Source organism: Moschus berezovskii, chromosome 26, assembly GCF_049115385.1.
Source record: "Moschus berezovskii isolate FMDL1 chromosome 26, NW_MosBer_1.0, whole genome shotgun sequence".
Lineage (NCBI taxonomy): Eukaryota > Metazoa > Chordata > Mammalia > Artiodactyla > Moschidae > Moschus > Moschus berezovskii.
In genome coordinates, this window is record NC_142485.1 from 7,313,723 (window position 1) to 7,333,361 (window position 19,639).

Genomic DNA, 19,639 nt, shown 5'->3' on the forward strand with positions numbered 1-19,639 from the left:
CAGGACAGAAATGCACGGACACCACACCCTGTCCCAACATCAGATTCTGTCACTTTGAGGAGATCAGACGCTACTTTCTTTTTTAATCATGTCAACATCATTCAGGCGCTGCTATATCCTTTTGCAAAGTAAAAGAGCAACAGATTATCAAAGTAGGATGTCCAGAAACACAGCATCACCTATGATTCCACCACTTGCAAATAAGACTATAAATGCTTTGATACAGTATTTTCATCCTCTTACTTTTTATAGTTAGATATAAACCTTATCAGTACTTTCACAGCTAAAATTACAGTTTTTCCCATGACACAGACTGTGTCCCATTCTATCAGTAGTTAATAAATGATTTTTGGTTTCTGTACAATAGAATACATTATGCAAAATGCCAGGCTGGGTGAATCACAAGCTGGAATCAAGACTGCTGGGTGAAAAATCAACAACCTCAGATATGCAGATGATACCACTCTACTGGCAGAAAGCAAAGAGGAACTAAAGAGCCTCTTGATGAAGGTGAAAGAGGAGAGTGAAAAAGTTAGCTTAAAATTCAACATTCAAAAAATGAAGATCTTAGCATCCAGTCCCATCACTCATGGGAAATAGATGGGGAAACAATGGAAACAGTGACAGACTTTATTTTTCTGGGCTCCAAAATCACTGCAGATGGTGACTGCAGCCATGAAATCAAGAGGCACTTGCTCCTTGGAAGCAAAGCTATGACAAACCTAGACAGCATATTAAAAAGCAGACATCACTTTGCCAACAAAGGTTCAGATAGTCAAAGCTGTGGTTTTTCCAGTAGATATGTAGAGATGTGAGAGCTGGACCATAAAGAAGGCTGAGTGCCGAAGAATTGATGCTTTTGAACTGTGGTGTTGGATTAGACTCTTGAGAGTCCCTTGGATTGCAAGGAGATCCAACCAGTCCATCCTAAAGGAAATCAACCCTGAATATTCATTGGAGGACTGATGCTGAAGCTGAAGCTCCAATACTTTGACCACCTGAGGTGAAGAACCCATTCACTGGAAAAGTCCCTGATGCTGGGAAAGACTGAGGGCAAGAGGAGAAGGGGAGACAGAGGATGAGACGCTTGGATGGCATCAGAAGCTCCTGGAGACAGTGAAGGACAGGGAAGCCTGGTGTGCTGCAGTCCATGGGGTTGCAAAGAGTCGGACACAACTTAGTGACTTCACAACAACAATATGATTTTACCAGTCTCCTACTGTCAGGCATTTGGCTTGTTTCTATTTTTTCACTATTACAACCATTTCCACGGCGAACTTTCTTGATGTAAACGTTGATGGGCACTTTGAGAACAAGTTTTCAGAAATGAAAATACTGGGAAAAGGTATGAACATTTTAGCGGCTCTTGTCACACACTGCCTTACAGAATGGCTATATCCATTTATATCACATTACTAGGTACAAATGTTCATTTCGCCTCACCTTACCAATGCCATGGACTGCCATTATGGCAATTTAATGTTCAATTTTTGTTTAATTTTTATCTACTTACTTTTGCATGTGGTTTTCAGGCACCCATGTCTCTTCTTTATGAACTGTTCGTATCTTTTGCCCATTTATCTTTCATAACATTTGCCTGGACTTAAAGTTTAAGCAGATGACACCACTCTTATGGCAGAAAGTGAAGAGGAACTCAAAAGCCTCTTGAGGAAAGTGAAAGAGGAGAGTGAAAATGTTGGCTTGAAGCTCAACATTCAGAAAACAAAGATCATGGCATCTGGTCCCATCACTGCATGGGAAATAGATGGGGAAACAGTGGAAACAGTGTCAGACTTTATTTTTTTGGGCTCCAAAATCACTGCAGATGCTGATTGCAGCCAGGAAATTAAAAGACTCTTACTCCTTGGAAGGAAAGTTATGACCAACCTAGATAGCATATTAAAAAGCAGAGACAACACTTTGCCAACCAAGGTCCGTCTAGTCAAGGCTATGGTTTTTCCCATGGTCATGTATGGATGTGAGAGTTGGACTGTGAAGAAAGCTGATCACCGAAGAATTGATGCTTTTGAACTGTGGTGCTGGAGAAGACTCTTGAGAGTCCCTTGGACTGCAAGGAGATCCAACCAGTCCATTCTAAAGGAGATCAGTCCTGGGTGCTCATTGGAAGGACTGATGCTAAAGCTGAAACTCCAATACTTTGGCCACCTCATGCGACGAGTTGACTCACTGGAAAAGACTCTGATGCTGGGAAGGATTGGGGGCGGGAGGAGACGGGGACGACAGAGAATGAGATGGCTGGATGGCATCACCGACTCTGTGGACATGAGTTTGAGTGAACTCCATGAGTTGGTGATGGAGAGGGAGGCCTGGCGTGCTGTGATTCATGGGGTCGCAAAGAGTCGGATATGACTGAGCGAAAAAAAAAGAAGTTTAAGCAAGAACTGCCATCAGGCTTCGGAGAAGGCAATGGCAAGCCACTCCAGTACTCTTGCCTAGAAAATCCCACTGATGGAGGAGCCTGGTGGGCTGCAGTCTGTGGGGTTGCTAAGGGTCGGACACGACTGAGGGACTTCACTTTCACTTTTCACTTTCACACATTGGAGAAGGAAATGGCAACCCACTCCAGTGTTCTTGCTTGGAGAATCCCAGGGACGGGGGAGCCTGGTGGGCTTCCGTCTATGGGGTCACACAGAGTCGGACACGACTGAAGTGACTTAGCAGCAGCAGCAGCCATCAGGCTTACGGTACCTTTAGCCATGTAAAGTAGGGTCTGTTTAGATCTCACTCTGAGCATTTGATGTATGCCTCTCTGTTATTCACTAGTCTGCAAAGGACATGACTGATTCTGAATAAATTTGGCACACAATTGAAGGGTTTGAGACATACTTTTATATTCACACACTTTATGAGAGGTCACAGTGTCTGCTATTTTTCATGAATTCCAGTGCTGTTGAGTTTGTGGGTAGAGGTTACTGAGATGAATGATTTCATTAAACATGGAGAGAAGGTCAAAGCATACTCCATACTATTAATAAACTCTATATATTCAAAAGTTGAGGAGGCTCAACCATGAACTTGAAAATGAACAAAAAGTTCAAACTATCGCCTTTTGGGAACATTGGCAACTAGTGAGAATCTCTTAGGAAATGGCTCGGAATTCACAGGATTTTAGTAACAAAACATTACCTACATGAGAACTGCGGGGGCTTCTTCCAGAGAAGCCCACAGCCCTCATCCTAAAGCCCGCCAGCACAGCCCCCGGAGCCATGCCCGATGCACAGTAGACATTCAATAAATGTCTGTTTTATTTCGGCATGCTAGGCTGCCGAAAAAGGTCCGTCTCGTCAAAGCTATGGTTTTTCCAGTAGTCATGAACAAATGTGAGAGTTGGACCATAAAGAAGGCTGAACGCCAAAGAACTGATGCTTTTGAGCTATGGTACTGGAGGAGACTCTTGAGAGTCCCTTGGACTGCAAGGAGATCCAACCAGTCCATCCTAAAGGAAATCAGTCCTGAATGTTCATTAGAAGGACTGATGCTGAAGCTGAAACTCCAATACTTTGGCCACCTGATGGGAAGAACCAACTCATTAGAAAAGACCCTGATGCTAGGAAAGATTGAGGGCAGGAGAAGAGGATGACAGAGGATGAAATGGTTGGATGGCATCACTGACTCGATGGACATGAGTTTGAGCAAGCTCCAGGAGATGGTGAAGGACAGGGAAGCCTGGCGTGCCGCAGTCCATGGGGTCTCCAAGAGTCGGACACGACTGAGTGACTGAACAGCAAAGGGTGCCGAGCTCACCCCTCCTGACCTGATTTGGATCGCGTCTCCCGCCTCTTCCCTGTGTCCAGCTGATTCCTGCACCCCATCCTTGTAAGGCCCCCATGAACTCTGTACCACCTGCTCTGCATGGCCACCCTGCCACATGCTGCCAAGCCTCTGAGGGGCCTGACACCCACTGGACTGGGCTTGGCCCTCAAAGCTTTTGTCCCTTTAACAGCAGCTGGAGGCCCAGCTGTGTTTTGGCCTCACACCTGGCCCACCCTGCAGCCAAACTCCTAGGCCTCTGCCAATGGTCACCGAACAGCGATGGCACACAGGCTTTTGGTTCTTACTCTTGAATGCTTGGCCTCGGGCTAATGACAGTGTGTTTGGAAGATGATTTCCAAACTGGAAACTCATCGTTAAGGCAGTCAGTTGACTACAGTCAGAAACATGTAAACAGGGATTCTTCGTATTTCTGTCTGTTGAATTAATCTCGGAGTAAAAGTAAGATATGGGTCTTCACTCTCCCAGCCTCTGCCCCACTTCCCCATCCAGTCCCTGCCCGTATTGGTGTCTCAGATAAAGAAAGACATGATTTAGCACTTACACAAAGGGGAACGAGGTCTAACACCAATAAATACCACTGCTGCCTAAAATCTCCTTTTGAAAAAGCGTGATGTAAGTATGTTCCTGGCAGTTGTCATTACACACGCTGGAGAAATGCCTATGGAAAAGCCCAGGGGACTTCCCTGGGGGTCCACTGCACCCCACCCTCCGTACTTTCACAAGGGCAAGGGTTCGATCCCTGGTTGGAGAACTAAGATACCGCTGCCTCGCAGCATGGCCAAAAAAAAAAAAGCCCAGGATTCTATTGCTGCTGTTGTTCAGTCGCTAAGCTTCTGGTTGGACCCCAAAGCTACCACCTCCTGATGTCCGGAGCCCTACCCCGCCCTCCTGGTCCATGGTTACAGCCGTGATGCAGGAGCCTTCGCCACCTCAACTCTTTTTAAAGCCTTTTCATTAATCTCCCCACCTTTGCATTTTTTTAAAGGACAGAGATTATATCATATTTATTTTTAAGTAGCTTTCCATTCAGTTCAGTTCAGTCGTGTCCGACTCTCCACGACCCCATGAATCACAGCACCCCAGGCCTCCCTGTCCATCACCAACTCCTGGAATTCACTCAAACTCATGTCCATTGAGTCGGTGATGCCATCCAGCCGTCTCATTCTCTGTCGTCCCCTTCTCCTCCCGCCCCCAATCACTCCCAGCATCAGAGTCTTTTCCAGTGAGTCAACTCGTCACATGAGGTGGCCAAAGTATTGGAGTTTCAGCTTTAGCATCAGTCCTTCCAATGAACACCCAGGATTGATCTCCTTTAAAATGGACTGGTAGGATCTCCTTGCAGTCCAAGGGACTCTCAAGAGTCTGCTCCAGCACCACAGTTCAAAAGCATCAATTCTTCAGCAATCAGCCTTTTTCACACTTTACTGAAATGTAATTCACATACCAAACAATTCTGTTTCAACTGTACAAGTCACCATTTTTTTTTTTTTTTTACTATATTCACTGAGTCTTGCAACCACTGCTGCTGCTGCTGCTAAGTCGCTTCAGTCATGTCCGATTCTGTGCGACCCCATAGACAGCAGTCCACTAGGCTCCCCGTCCCTGGGATTCTACCACCATCTAATTTTGGAGCGTTTCATCTCCCTAAAAGGAAACCCTGTAGCTTTGTTAGCAGTCACTCCTCGCCCCCTCCCCACCCACCCACCTGAGGTCCTAGGCAACCAGCAGTCCACTTCCGGTCGCTACAGACTTGCCTCTTCTGGATATCTCACGTTAGTGGACTACACAATATGTGGTCTTTTGTATGTGGATTCTCTTCACTCAGCATCGTTTTCAAGGGACGGATGCTTTGCAGTGTGTATCAGTCCTTTGTTTCTTTCTGTGGCAAATAATTCTGCATAGAAAAGTCATATGGTGTGTATCGGTCCGTCCACAGGTGGACATCAGGGTTGTTCCCGCCATCCGGCTGTCATGAATATCTGTGTCCAAGTTTTTGTGTGAACGCACATTCTCCTTTCTCTCGATTCACACCTTGAAGCAGAACCATTGGGTCATGCAGTAACTATGTTTCCCACATCGAGAAACTGCCAAACTACTTCCCAAACTCTCAGCCCTCCGAATATCCCCTCTACCCTGCTATCACAGTGACCAGGCTAGAAACCAAAGTAGCCACAATTAAAAATGGTCAATAATGGCACACACCCTGCAGAGTAAACTCAGTTCAGTTCAGTTCAGTTCAGTCGCTCAGTCGTGTCCGACTCTCCGCGACCCCATGAATCACAGCACACCAGGCCTCCCTGTCCATCACCAACTCATGGAGTTCACTCAAACTCATGTCCACAGAGTCGGTGATGCCATCCAGCCATCTCATTCTCCGTCGTCCCCTTCTCCTCCCGCCCCCAACCTTTCCCAGCATCAGAGTCTTTTCCAGTGAGTCAACTCGTCGCATGAGGTGGCAAAAGTATTGCAGTTTCAGCTTTAGCATCAGTCCTTCCAATGAACACCAGGATTGATCTCCCTTAGAATGGACTGGTTGGATCTCCTTGCGGTACAAGGGACTCTCAAGAGTCTTCTCCAGTACCACAGTTCAAAAGCATCAATTCTTCGGCGATCAGCTTTCTTCACAGTCCAACTCTCACATCCATACATGACCACAGGAAAAACCATAGCCTTGACTAGACGGACCTTTGTTGGCAAAGTAATGTCTCTGCTTTTTAATATATTATCAAGGTTGGTCATAACTTTCCTTCCAAGGAGTAAGTGTCTTTTAATTTCATGGCTGCAATCAGCATCTGCAGTGATTTTGGAGCCCCCAAAAATAAAGTCTGACACTGTTTCCACTGTTTTTCCATCTATTTCCCATGAAGTGATGGGACCAGATGCCATGATCTTTGTTTTCTGAATGTTGAGCTTCAAGCCAACCTTTTCACTCTCCTCTTTCACTTTCATCAAGAGGCTTTTTAGTTCCTCTTCACTTTCTGCCATAAGGGTAGTGTCATCTGCATATCTGAGATTATTGATATTTCTCCCAGCAATCTTGATTCCAGCTTGTGCTTCTTCCAGCCCAGCGCTCCTCATGATATACTCTGCATATAAGTTAAATAAGCAGGGTGACAATATACAACCTTGACGCACTCCTTTTCCTATTTGGAACCAGTCTGTTGTTCCATGTACAGTTCTGACATGTACAGTTGCTTCCTGACCTGTATACAGGTTTCTCAAGAGGCAGGTCAGGTGGTCTGGTATTCCCATCTCTTTCAGAATTTTCCACAGTTTATTGTGATCCACACAGTCAAAGGCTTTGGCATAGTCAGTGAAGCAGAAATAGATGCTCTTCTGGAACTCTCTTGCTTTCTCCATAATCCAGCGGATGTTGGCAATTTGATCTCTGGTGCCTCTGCCTTTTCTAAAACCTGCTTGAACTTCTGGGAGTTCACGGTTCACATATTGCTGAAGCCTGGCTTGGAGAATTTTGAGCATGACTTTACTAGCGTGTGAGTTGAGTGCAATTGTGCGGTAGTTTGAGCATTCTTTGGCATTCCCTTTCTTTGGGATTGGAATGAAGACTGACCTTTTCCTGTCCTGTGGCCACTGCTGAGTTTTCCAGATTTGCTGGCATATTGAGTGCAGCACTTTCGACACTGGCCCCAGCGGCGCAGACGTGAGAGACGCCGGTCCCGGCGCAACCGACCAGGCAAAGCAGCGCGGCGGAGAGGAGCTACCCCACGCCTGAGGCCAGGGCCAGCAGCCGAGAGGAGCTGCCACACATCCAACAGGCGGTGGCAGCGCGGGCGCAGGAGGGCCGAGAGGAGCTACTCCACGTTCAAGGTCAGGAGGGGCGGCCTTGAGGAGATACCCCTCGTCCAAGGTAAGGTACTTTGCTGGAGCAGCTGTGAAGAGATTTTCCACAACCAAGGTAAGAGAAACCCAAATAAGACGGTAGGTATTGCTAGGGGGCATCAGAGGGCAGACACACTGAAATCATAATCACAGGAAACTAGCCGATCTGATCACATGGACCACAGCCGAATGTGGTCCACTGGAGAAGGGAATGGCCAACCACTTCAGTATACTTGCCTTGAGAACCCCATGAACAGTATCAAAGGGCAAAATGACAGGATACTGAATGAGGAATTCCCCAGGTCTGTAGGTGCCCAGTATGCTACTGGAGCTCAGTGGAGAAATAACTATAGAAGGAATAAAGGGATGGAGCAAAAGCAAAACCAATACCCAGTTGTGGATGTGACCAGTGATAGAAGCAAGGTCCGGTGCTGTAACGAGCAGTATTGCATAGGAACCTGGAATGTTAGGTCCATGAATCAAGGCAAATTGGAAGTGGTCAAACGGGAGGTGGCAAGAGTGAACATCGACATTCTAGGAATCAGTGAACTAAAATGGACTGGAATGGGTGAATTTAACTCAGATGACCATTCTATCTACTACTGTGGGCAGGAATAGAAATGGAGTAGCCATCATGGTCAACAAAAGAGTCCGCAGTGCAGTACTTGGATGCAATCTTAAAAACGACAGAATGATTTCTGTTCGTTTCCAAGGCAAACCATTCAATATTACAGTAATCCAGGCCTATGCCCCAACCAGTAATGCTGAAGAAGCCGAAGTTAATCGGTTCTATGAAGACCTACAAGACCTGTTAGAACTAACACCCAAAAAAGATGTTCTTTTCATTATAGGGGACTGGAATGCAAAAGTAGGAAGTCAAGAAACACCTGGAGTAACAGGCAAATTTGGCCTTGGAGCACGGAATGAAGCAGGGCAAAGGCTAATAGAGTTTTGTCAAGAGAACGCACTGGTCATAGCAAACACCCTCTTCCAACAACACAAGAGAAGACTCTACACATGGACATCACCAGATGGTCAACACCAAAATCAGATTGATTACATTATTTGCAGCCAAAGATGGAGAAGCTGTATACAGTTAGCAAAAACAAGACCAGGAGCTGACTGTGGCTCAGATCATGAACTCCTTATTGCGAAATTCAGACTTAAATTGAAGAAAGTAGGGAAAACCACTAGACCATTCAGATATGACCTCAATCAAATCCCTTATGATTATACAGTGGAAGTAAGAAATAGATTTAAGGGTCTAGATCTGATAGAGTGCCTCATGAACTCTGGACGGAGGTTCGTGACATTGTACAGGAGACAGGGACCAAGACCATCCCCATGGAAAAGAAATGCAAAAGAGCGAAATGGCTGTCTGAGGAGGCCTTACAACTAGCTGTGAAAAGAAGAGAAGCGAAAAGCAAAGGAGAAAAGGAAAGATATAAGCATCTGAATGCAGAGTTCCAAAGAATAGCAAGGAAAGATAAGAAAGCCTTCCTCAGTGATCAATGCAAAGAAATAGAGGAAAACAACAGAATGGGAAAACCAAGAGATCTTTTCAAGAAAATTAGAGATTCCAAGGGAACATTTCATGCAAAGATGGGCTCAGTAAAGGACAGAAATGGTATGGACCTAACAGAAGCAGAAGATATTAAGAAGAGGTGGCAAGAATACACAGAAGAACTGTACAAAAAAGATCTTCACAACCAAGATAGTCACGATAACGTGATCACTGACCTAGAGCCAGACATCTTGGAATGTGAAGTCAAGTGGGCCTTAGAAAGCATCACTACGAACAAAGCTAGTGGTGGTGATGGAATTCCAGTTGAGCTATTTGAAATCTTGAAAGATGATGCTGTGAAAGTGCAGAGTAAACTAGAAATCCTAAAATGCACATAAACCCGTTATGATCTTGGTACTAATTCTTCAGAGTCACCATCTTGCCACACCTCCTCCTACCCAGAGCTACATCCTCTTACTTAACACTCCAGCATCCTGCCTGCAGCTCCCCGAACAGTCCAGGCTTTCACACGCCTCCAGGTTCTGCCTTCATCACCCCTGCTGTGCAGAGCACCCCCTGGCCTGAGCCTTCTCTGTGAAGACCTTGCTGACCCTGCCACCGGACGGGCCAGTCTCTCCCCGCTGGACCACTTTAAGGTATGACTCTGCTGTTATCACCTGCGAGGGGCAGGGGTCGTGTGTGTGACTCTGTCTGCCCCCAGCATGGATGATGCTGGCACATGCCCCCCCCCCCCGCCCCAGTGAATGAACAGACTGAACATCCAAGTCTTCAGAAACCTCAGAGCTTAACTCTCCTATTACCCATCTAGCCCTCCATTTAAGAAACTATGACACTCTGTGTGACTTCCCTGGTGGCCCAGGGGTTAGAATCCGCCTTCCAGTGCAGAGGACTCGGGTTTGATCCCTGGTCACGGAACTAAGATCCCACACGCCGTGGAGCAACTCAGCCCACGCACCACAACTGAAGAAGCCGCGTGCTGCAACGAAAGACTGTGCACGACACAGTGAAGATTCCATGGGCCACAAACAAGGCTCAACGCAGCCAAACAGATGCAACAAAGGAACATTAAAAAGGAAGCTCTGACACTCCCACACACTCACCCACCGCCTCCTCCTGGAATCTCGTTTCCCTCCTCTCTGTCCTCTACCGTCAGCGTCCTCCCTACAAACACCCCCCGGACAGGAAGGCACCTCTCCAGATTGTGTTTTCCAGACCAACTGACGAGCCATGGAACCGCCAAGGATGGAAAAGTCTATTCCTTCCCTTCATCTACGTCCACAGCAAAGATGGCGCTGAGGGCAGAAGGACAGCCAGGCAGGACGCAGGCCAGCGTTTCCATGATGGAGCCACTTCCGTTGGGGTCCACCCCTCCTGAACCCCAGCTCCTTCGGGTCCTTCAAGGAGGATAAAGCCACCAGGGCCAAGGTTCAGCACCCTGGCAGCCCACCTCCCTGCGGACCCCTGCCCACCTCTGATCAGCAGCCCCAGTGGAAGCAGACAGATATGGACAAGAGATACTTTACAGACTCTGGAGACTGCTGATACTCTAAGCAAAACATAAGGGGTAAGCTCACCACTGCCCCCCAAAAGCTCCCATCCCTGAGTGAATCAGATAGAGCCTGACTAGTGATGCAGGAAACTCTGGCTGCTGCTGACAGAGACATTTACAATGTAAAGGAACTGAGGGGGAGCCGTGCACTCTACAAAAGGGCTGTGTTCAAGGGTGTATGTGCAGGGACTTCCCTGGTGGTACAGTGGTTAAGACTCCGCCTACCAATGCAGGGGACACAGGTTCGATCCCTAGTTCAGGAAGATCCCACCTGCCACAGGGCAACTAAGCCCATGCACCACAGCGACTGAGCCAGCCCTCTAGAGCCCACACTCCGCAATAAGAGAAGCCCCTGCAATGAGAAGCCCACAAACTGCAAGCCTTCCATCTTGTACTGCCTGTAGCCACCTCCCTAAACCATCTGCTCGTCCCCCCATACCCTGCCCACCACACACAATCCGTGCTCTTCCTAATTTCTGCATCAAGACCCCCAGAGGCCCGCCAAGTGCCCAGAACACCTGTCTTACCTTTCCTCCCCAAGTCACAAAAATGCACGCCAAGCATCACGGCCTCAAGCACGCAGCCCTCCAGACACCTGGCCCTGGGACTGGGCTTGACTTGTCTAGCAAAGCTTAGAACTGTGGTCCTAAGGGCATCCCTGAAGGTTAAGCGGAGGCATCAACAAAGGAGGTAGAACACTCAGGATCCTCACTCGGCCTCAGCCTCCCGGGAACCACCCCCTTCCTGGTCTTGGCTGCAGAGAACAGGAGGTCACTGTGCAGTGACCACTAAGATTTTGGGGCCAATTCCACATCCCCTTGTTTTAAAACGGGTCTCAGGGCACCATCAAAAGCTTCACTTTCTCGTGACTCTTGGCTCAGCCTCCATCTCATTGTAAAATCAAGTCTTTCAGAAACTGACCCACTCTTGCTTCCACTAACCCTACAAAAGCTGGAGCAATGAGCTGCCCAGGCTAGTTCAGAACCACCCCCACGGAGAAGGCAGACAACACAGCGCCTCACACAGGACTCAAATTATCCAGTGTTTAGATGGCTACAATAAGAATTCAGGAGGCTACACTGTTTTCCTAAAAGAAATCAACCCTGAATACTCATTAGAGGGACTGATGCTGAAGCTCCAATACTCTGGACACTCAATGAGAAGATCTGACTCACTGGAAGAGACCCTGATGCTGGGAAAGACTGAAGGCAGGAGGAGAAGGGGATGACAGAGGATGAGATGGTTGGATGGCATCACCGACTCGATGGACATGAGTTTGAGCAAGCTCCAGGAGGTGGTGAAGGACAGGGAAGCTTGGCATGCTGCAGTCCATGGGGTCGCAACATATCGGACACGACTGAGCAACTGAACAAAAGCAAATTGTTTTATGGCTGCAAGTCCAAGAGCTCTATTTAAAAATGCCATCGAAGCCAAAAGTCGTGCCACTCAGACCTATACAGGAGGCACTAAGCCACAAAGGGCAGTGTTCTGTTCACTTGAGATAGGTAGTTGGGTTTCCGAACGCACAGGATCAGATCATGTTTTTCTCCTTTATCTTCTTTTCCCAGATGGTTGTACCAAAGATTCATGCTATTATGTGAGAATCCAATGCAAAAATCAGTGCCAGAAGAAACATCTGGAAATAGGGATCAACGTCGCTTCCTCTGTGTTTTAGAGATAGATAATAATTCAGTCAGCTCAGATAACAAATTAGACAGTCATCAGCAGGCGTTCCCCCTCTGCAGGTTTCACAGAACTGCAGGAAGTGGCCACCATCAGAGAAGACTCTGTCCGAATTCCCCCCTTTCCAGACAGCAGGATCTGCAAGGCCAGGGCACCCCTCAGGAACGGTCCCTCAGCAAAGCCGAGAGGAACAAAGCTGAAGCCGTGCTTTGTATTTTGCAGGAGGCTGGGCCAGGCGGGCCTTGAGGGACATGAAAGTTGGCCTCTGACTGAAGGACCAGGAGACCCAGCCACTGGGAGGTGTGGGGTCTGGACCAACATCGCCCAGCCCCCACCCTGGCATCATGCCTCCTGCCCCAGGGCTCACTTTTCAGTCGACACAACCATTATCATCCGGAAGCATTCTCAGACTTTTATTATGCCTCATCTGGACACAAAGAACCCCCAGCTTTATCACACAAGTTCAGCCAACCTGTGATCCTTATGTGGAGCTGAAAAGGGTGTGGAGCCCAAAAGGGTGTGGAGCCCAGGTCTGCCCAGAGAGTCCCACTCAACTTCCTGCTGACACCCAAACACAAAAGGGTCCAAGGTTAGGCTTACAAACCCAAACACGTTATCTTAAAGACAGACTTCATCCTCACAAGGTTCTGTCACTTGTTCTAATTACCATGGAAAGTGAAAATGTGAAAGTGTTAGTCGCTCAGTCTGAGCGACCCCATGTGACCCCATGGACTGTAGCCCGCCAAGCTCCTCTGTCCACGGGATTCTCCAGGCAAGAATACTAGAGTGGGGTGCCATTCCCTCCTCCAGAGGATCTTCCCGACCCAAGGATTGAACCCAGGTGTCCCGCATTGTGGGCAGGTTCTTTCCATCTGAGCCACCAGGGGAGCTGCAAACTTCCAGTTTACAAACCTAAACGTGTTATTGCAAAGACAGACTTCACCCTTGTAAGGTTCTGTCACTTGTTCTAATTACTATGGAAAAAAGACTGCAAATCAGACCCTTTCTCTTCCCTTCTTTCTCACCCACTAGGTGTAGATCAGAGACTCATGAACCAGGATTGCAAAGATCTTCGTATGTAATTCAGTCCAGCCACCTCTCTGACGGCAGAATCATCAGTTACAACCTCCCAGCTATCCAGCTGATGGCAGAAACCCCACTTTGTTCAGAAATGTCTCTGCCCGACACTTACTCCTTGCACTGGACTTAACTCTGCCTTCCTGCAGTTCCTGGCCAGTGGAGTCTTTTGTTGACACTGCATTTACTGAGAAAGTAAAAACTGCCTCCATAGTCTTTTGTGATCAGAATGAAAAAGTGGTGTCAAGTACGTGTATGAGACTCAAATACGTGTAAACACATTTAAAGTGTTTGTGTCCATTTACTCATCATACGAAATAGCTGAGTAGACTTTCCCCAAGTTTGGAAGGCGTGTGTGGACCGACCTGCCTTCACACACAGGGTGTTACCCACACAGGGCAGGCAGCGTGACAAGCGGTCTCTGAGAGGAAGTCAGCCATGCCACATCAGCTCAGAAACAAGAGTCCAGGTCTCTCCCGACGGAGAACCACAGGCCTTACACTTCAGATACCGTGCACAGAAAAGCAGAGATTCCAAACACGAATGCAGATTAAAGCCACAAGGGTGAACATGCCCAAGCGCAGGTGAAGACCTGTAATCAAGTTCTTTTGAAATGGTTTTGTGTGAGGGGCAACCAGGAGTTCCTTTTAAAGGATGTTTAATGATTTCCCCTGAAAGTCGGCTAGGCAAATAATAGTTGTGGAAATGTTTCATAAGCCCTCAAGCTCTCTAAAAATAAGAGGCTACAGCCTCATGATATTTTGAACACTTACTGAGTGCTCACCCTGTGTTTACTGGCTTCCCGGCATGCTGAGCGTCTTAATACCTCATAATAAATAAGTCAAAAAAATCCTGACACCTGTGGATGAAACATGGACACTTGTCATCTGCCTCGACAAGGATGAAGTCACTGGCCACCACAGCCACTGGCCTTCAACTTACTTAGCCTGAAAAGAGTTTGAGGTTGAGAGTAAAAACGAGGCACTCAATTCTCCGGGAAAAACTGGAGGAACAGATCTCAGAAAGATACTTCCAGGAGAATATTTTATGAGCCCTATTTCCTGTATCTTCTTATATGTGGAAAAGTACCAAAATCACGAACAATGACATCTTCTCCTCATGACCAGCAGCAACCTTCTGCCAAAATGCGGTTTCATGGACCCCCTTCACCAAAATCACATATAGCCTGACCTCCACCCCACTTCTTGGAGGTGCATCCTCAGAGATGTCTGAGATGCTGTCTCCTGAGCTAAAGTCCTCATTTTGAACCCAAATAAAATTTAATTCACAATTCTCAGGTTGTGCTTTTTTTTTTCAGTCGACAAATCAAAAGCTTGATCTTGTGTTAAGATTTCTTTACTAAGCTCCAGGTATATGAAAACAGATAATATATCAAAACTGCATTAACTTACGGTTCACCTGTAAAGGGAAAAATGGTAAGACAGGAAGGCATCCAAAGAGAACGGGCATGAGGAACAGAGGGAGTGTTTCTGATACGACTCAAGGCAGTTTGTCCTGCCTGCAGGTGGACGAGATGGTCATTACAGAACCCAGTAGGGAGCACGGTAAGTGGACAAGCCATGTGTCTGGGAAGTAGGGCCTATTCAGCAACAGGAGGAAAAGTTGGGCACCCTCAAAGGCAGCTCCTCTCCCAAATTATCAGCTAATTTTTGAATCAGTAACAGTGGAAAAAGTCGGTAAGAAGAGCCTGCAAGAAACTTCCAAGATGAGGCTGCTTTCTTCTAAAACTGGCACAAACGCAAGTTAATACAAGGTTGCTCTGCATCCGCGAAGAAAAGAGCCATTCACTCTCTCAGCTTCCAGGTGCTCTGACAACTGGCACAATGTGACCCAGTGGTTAAGGACCTGGATGCTGGAATCAGAATTCTGGGTTCACATCCCTCTGTCACTTGGTAAGGGAGCAATTTTAGGTGATTCATTTAATCTGAGCCTCCATTCCCTGACCACCCCCCCAAAGGGGTCACTGCAAGTGTAAACTTGCTAAAACAGAGCTGGACCAGCATAAGTGCTATTAGGCATACGTTGACTATTACTGTCCTGTCTGTGGCCTGATGAAAGGACTCTGTCTCCAGAAGTGCCTGTAAGAAGTCATTAAAAAAAAAAACAACTGCCTGTCACACTCAAAACTGCTCTTGGCTAAGCTGGCATCAGTTCAGTTCAGTTCAGTCGCTCAGTCGTGTCCGACTCTCCGCGTGGTACAAACTGTTCTAAACCAATCTAAACTGGTCTAAGCTGGTCTCAGCCAGTTCAAACGGGTCTAAGCCAGCTCCACCTGGTCTCAGCTGGTTCAACCCAGTCTCAACCAGTTCAAATAGGTCAAACCGCTCAGAGGCTTTTTATCCTGGTCTAGGCAAGTCTCCGGAGAAGGCAATGGCAAGCCACTCCAGAACTCTTGCCTAGAAAATCCCATGGATGGAGGAGCCTGGTAGGCTGCAGTCCATGGGGTCACTAAGGGTCGGACTCGACTGAGGTGACTTAGCAGCAGCAGCAGGCAAGTCTCAGCCAGTTCTGACAGGTCTAAACCAGTCTCAGAGGCTAAGGGTCTGATGCTGGGAGGGACTGGGGGTGGGAGGAGAAGGGGACGACAGAGAATGAGATGGCTGGATGGCATCACCGACTCAATGGACATGAGTTTGAGTGAACTCCAGGAGTTGGTGATGGACAGGGAGGCCTGGCGTGCTGTGATTCATGGGGTCGCAAAGAGTCGGACACCACTGAGCGACTGAACTGAACTGAAAACAGGTCACAGCCAGTTCAAACCAGTCTGAACTGGTCTAAATCAGTCCCGCCTGGGATCATGGTGGATTTGTGCTTGCTTCAGTCAACAGTACCGTCAGCCTGTTCCTGGGGGTGCTGCCTGGTCAGCTTCCCCTTAGTTTTCTTTGTTCCCTCCTTGACTCTCACCGCCCCTGGCCACGCTGAGTTCTCTTACAGGTCACAGCCACCGCAGTCCCTCATCCTTAAGCGGCTCACACTGAGCCGGCTGTCTCGTTCCCAAAGCCACCGCGGATCTCCGCAGCCCACCCCTACGTGGGCCGGGCCCCCGGGCCCCTCGCACCGCCTCCCACGCCCGTGGCGAGCCGGCCCACCTTCGATGAAGTCCGAGGCCGTGTAGGGCCGCTGGCCGGGGCCGCTCTCGGCGGGGCTGTTCAGGGCCTCCACGGCCGCCTGGACGGCCTCCACCAGCTCGTCGCGCTTGTCCTTGCGCACGGGCTTCTCCTCGGGGTGGCGGGTCAGGCCGGTCTCCAGCTGGTACACCTTGTGCAGCGTGAAGCTGTCGAAGGGCACGGCGGCGTACTCGGTGGCCTGCTTGACGCCGGCGTGCACCTCGGCCCTGTCCACCTGCGAGCGCAGGAAGGCCAGCAGGTCGGCCTGGGCGCGGGGCGGCGCGCCCGCGGGCTCCCCCGCCAGCTGCCGCGCGGCCCTCAGCTGCTCGCTGCGCTCCTGCAGCTCGTCCTGCAGCTGCGCGACCTGCCTCTGGAGGCTCCCGACGGGGTCGCGCTGCCGCTCCTCCCAGCCCAGCGCGGCCGCCTGGGACCCGGCCCTGCCCGTGGGGCCGCTGGCGCGGGGCAGCCCCAGCCGCGCGTCGTCGCCCCTCGGGGTGCAGGCCAGCATGTAGAGGACGGACACGGCGCAGCAGAGGAGCACGAGCAAGACCACCACCCGGGAGGCCCAGGCGAGCAGCCCCCGGCGCAGCATCCTGGCTCAGCAGTCGGCCATGCGGCCCGGCCCGCGAGGGGCGTCCCCAGACTAGACCTCCGGGAGCACGCGTCCGAGGCCCCCCGAGCCGCCCTCATCCATTCCTGTCTACGCCGCCACGCCTTGTTCCTGGGGGGCCATCGCCACGCGCAGCACCTCCCTGACTTCCGAAGGACGAACTTGCGGGCAGAGGCAGCAAGTCGGGGAAACCATCCAAGACGTCAGGCTCATTCCCATCGTAACCTTCCAGAGGGGATCTGGGGAGAGACAGAGGACAGTAACACTTACTCAGGACAATAACCTCCTTGTGTTCACCATGAGATCAATAATCAATGTGCAATGGGGTTTATGGAAAATACTGGGAATTCCCAGGCAGTTCATTGTTTAGGACTGCTACACTCTCACAGCCCTAGAGCCAGGTTCAGTTCCTGGGCAGGAAACTAAGAGCTGCAAGTCATGCACTGTGGCTAAAAGAAAAACGAAAATGCTTACAACAGGTGATTAAATATCGTTTGGTGTTTCTGAATCAGAATGCGGATACCCATTTGCAGAGGAGTGCGCGCGCACACACACACACAAACAGGAAGAAAAGATGGCAAAATGTGAGCTCTAACTAGAGTAGGATTAATGGTGAGTTTTCTTTATCGTGTAAGTTGTCCACAATGGCACATATTATTTTTGTGGTTAAAAGGGAAAAAGCAAAACTTAAATGACAATGGGATTGCAGACAAGGCCTGCCCAAGGCCTGCTAGATGCAAACAGTGAGCATCCCTGATCTTGAGGGCACCCACCCAGGGAAGAGCTTCAAGCCGGTTCAGGGTGATCCTCATGCTTTCTGCCGAGCAGCGCGGACGCACCTGGAGGCTCAAATATGCCAACGCTAAGTTTGGATGGTAACGTGCAGAATGAGTGCAGATAGCTCTTCCAGGGCAAGGGGTGATGAGTTTACAGAGAAAGGGATGAGGCCGGGAGAAGGGAACCTGAAACACTGCTTGGTGAGAACTCAAACCCAGGAATGTCTCTAACCACCCTCCAGGAGGAACTCCCCGTCCTGGTGGCTCGCCAGGAATACCCAGCCAGACCACACGGCCTGTCACACACACTCTACACCTCGACTTCACCATCCCCCCAAACAAATGCAGGGCCACCTGGCTCTGATGCGCTGTCCCCCTTTCCCGGGCACCCCCTTCCTCCTCCACCCGTCAAAGGCCCTCTCTTCCTCACCCCCTCCACCCCGTCCCTTCCTCAATCCCCTTTTCTCGACTCCCCTACCCATCTGAGCCAGGAAAAAGAAAGAACAATAAACGAATCAAATAAGATTTCTTGTTTGGGGAGATTTTAATAAATTTTCCTAGATGCATCTTCTTATTCAATATATCACTTCTCTGAAATGAGCTGCCTCAGGGTACTGTGTCTGGGTCATTTCAACACTTTAAAAACATCCCTGCGATAACAAAGTTAACTTTTCACATAGTCTTCACTAGACCTAGATATCCAGATTCTCGCCTCATTTACCAGTGGGCTGTCTCACTGATGGACCGGAAGAACTCCAGGCAATTAGCAGCTTCTGGACCCCTGGGAGAAGGAGGAGGTGATCCTTCCACGCCCTCAGTGTGCTGAAAATGCAGTGAACAGCAGGCCTCACTGAGTCGCCCCTTTGTACTACAGCCACAGCCGGGAGTTTCTCTCCTACTTCCCAGGTGCTGCGCCTCTTACGATATTACTATGTTATCAAGATAGTTTATTTCCCAATTTCCTGTTAAGATGCAACACATAACATTCTCTCCGATGTTTCCCTTGGCCTGAGGATTCTCCAGCCTATACTTTAGCACAGTATGGGTATCACTGTCGAGTTTAAAGTGCATGTCTCGTGCGTGTTTCCGTCTGATGAAAATCCCAGGATTTATGTAATTACTATAATTCTGTGATTAAAAACATCTCAGCTTGGGAATTCAGGCACCGTGCTGTTGTTAATGACATCCCTTGGATTAACTCATTATATCCGAGTACTAAATTACCAGTGAAGACATGTTACCATGTTATTCGGCCACTTTAAAGACTTTTACTTTAAATGGATTGTCACTAACGACCAAATAAGCAAATCAAAAAAAAAAAGGACCATTCAACACCATTTATTGTGCTGGGGAAACAAAGTATGCAATCTAAGGTTTTGAATGGCATAATTGTTGCATTTGCATAATAAATTGAAATCATGTTGATTAACTGAAGCAGTGCATTAAAGCAATGGCTAAAAAATTTTTTAAACTGTACAATAATTATTTTGTTCCATTCCATAAATCTCTCAAAAGTCTAGTCCAGCTTTTGAAGTTCACTATTATAAATTTCAAAGTTATTTGGTATTTCACTCTTTGAGATATAAAAGGATGAAAAAACAGGCCTAGTAAGAAATGACTTTTTAAAAGAAACAAAAGCCATAAAAATTACTGCCA

General features: G+C 48.5%; 1 protein-coding gene across 16 annotated transcripts in view; it reads right to left on the reverse strand.

The window, feature by feature from the left end:
- Positions 1–19,639, reverse strand: part of CSGALNACT1 (chondroitin sulfate N-acetylgalactosaminyltransferase 1) — a 342,047-nt gene that overhangs the window by 72,732 nt on the left and 249,676 nt on the right. For all 16 annotated transcript variants that reach the window (XR_016036499.1, XM_055416694.2, XM_055416690.2 and 13 more), the window contains one exon: positions 16,580–17,446. Coding sequence is in view for 15 of the 16 variants with exons in the window: in XM_055416694.2 (XP_055272669.2) it covers positions 16,580–17,189 (610 nt within the window). In the remaining variant the exon portion in view is untranslated. The remainder of the gene's footprint in view (positions 1–16,579; positions 17,447–19,639) is intronic.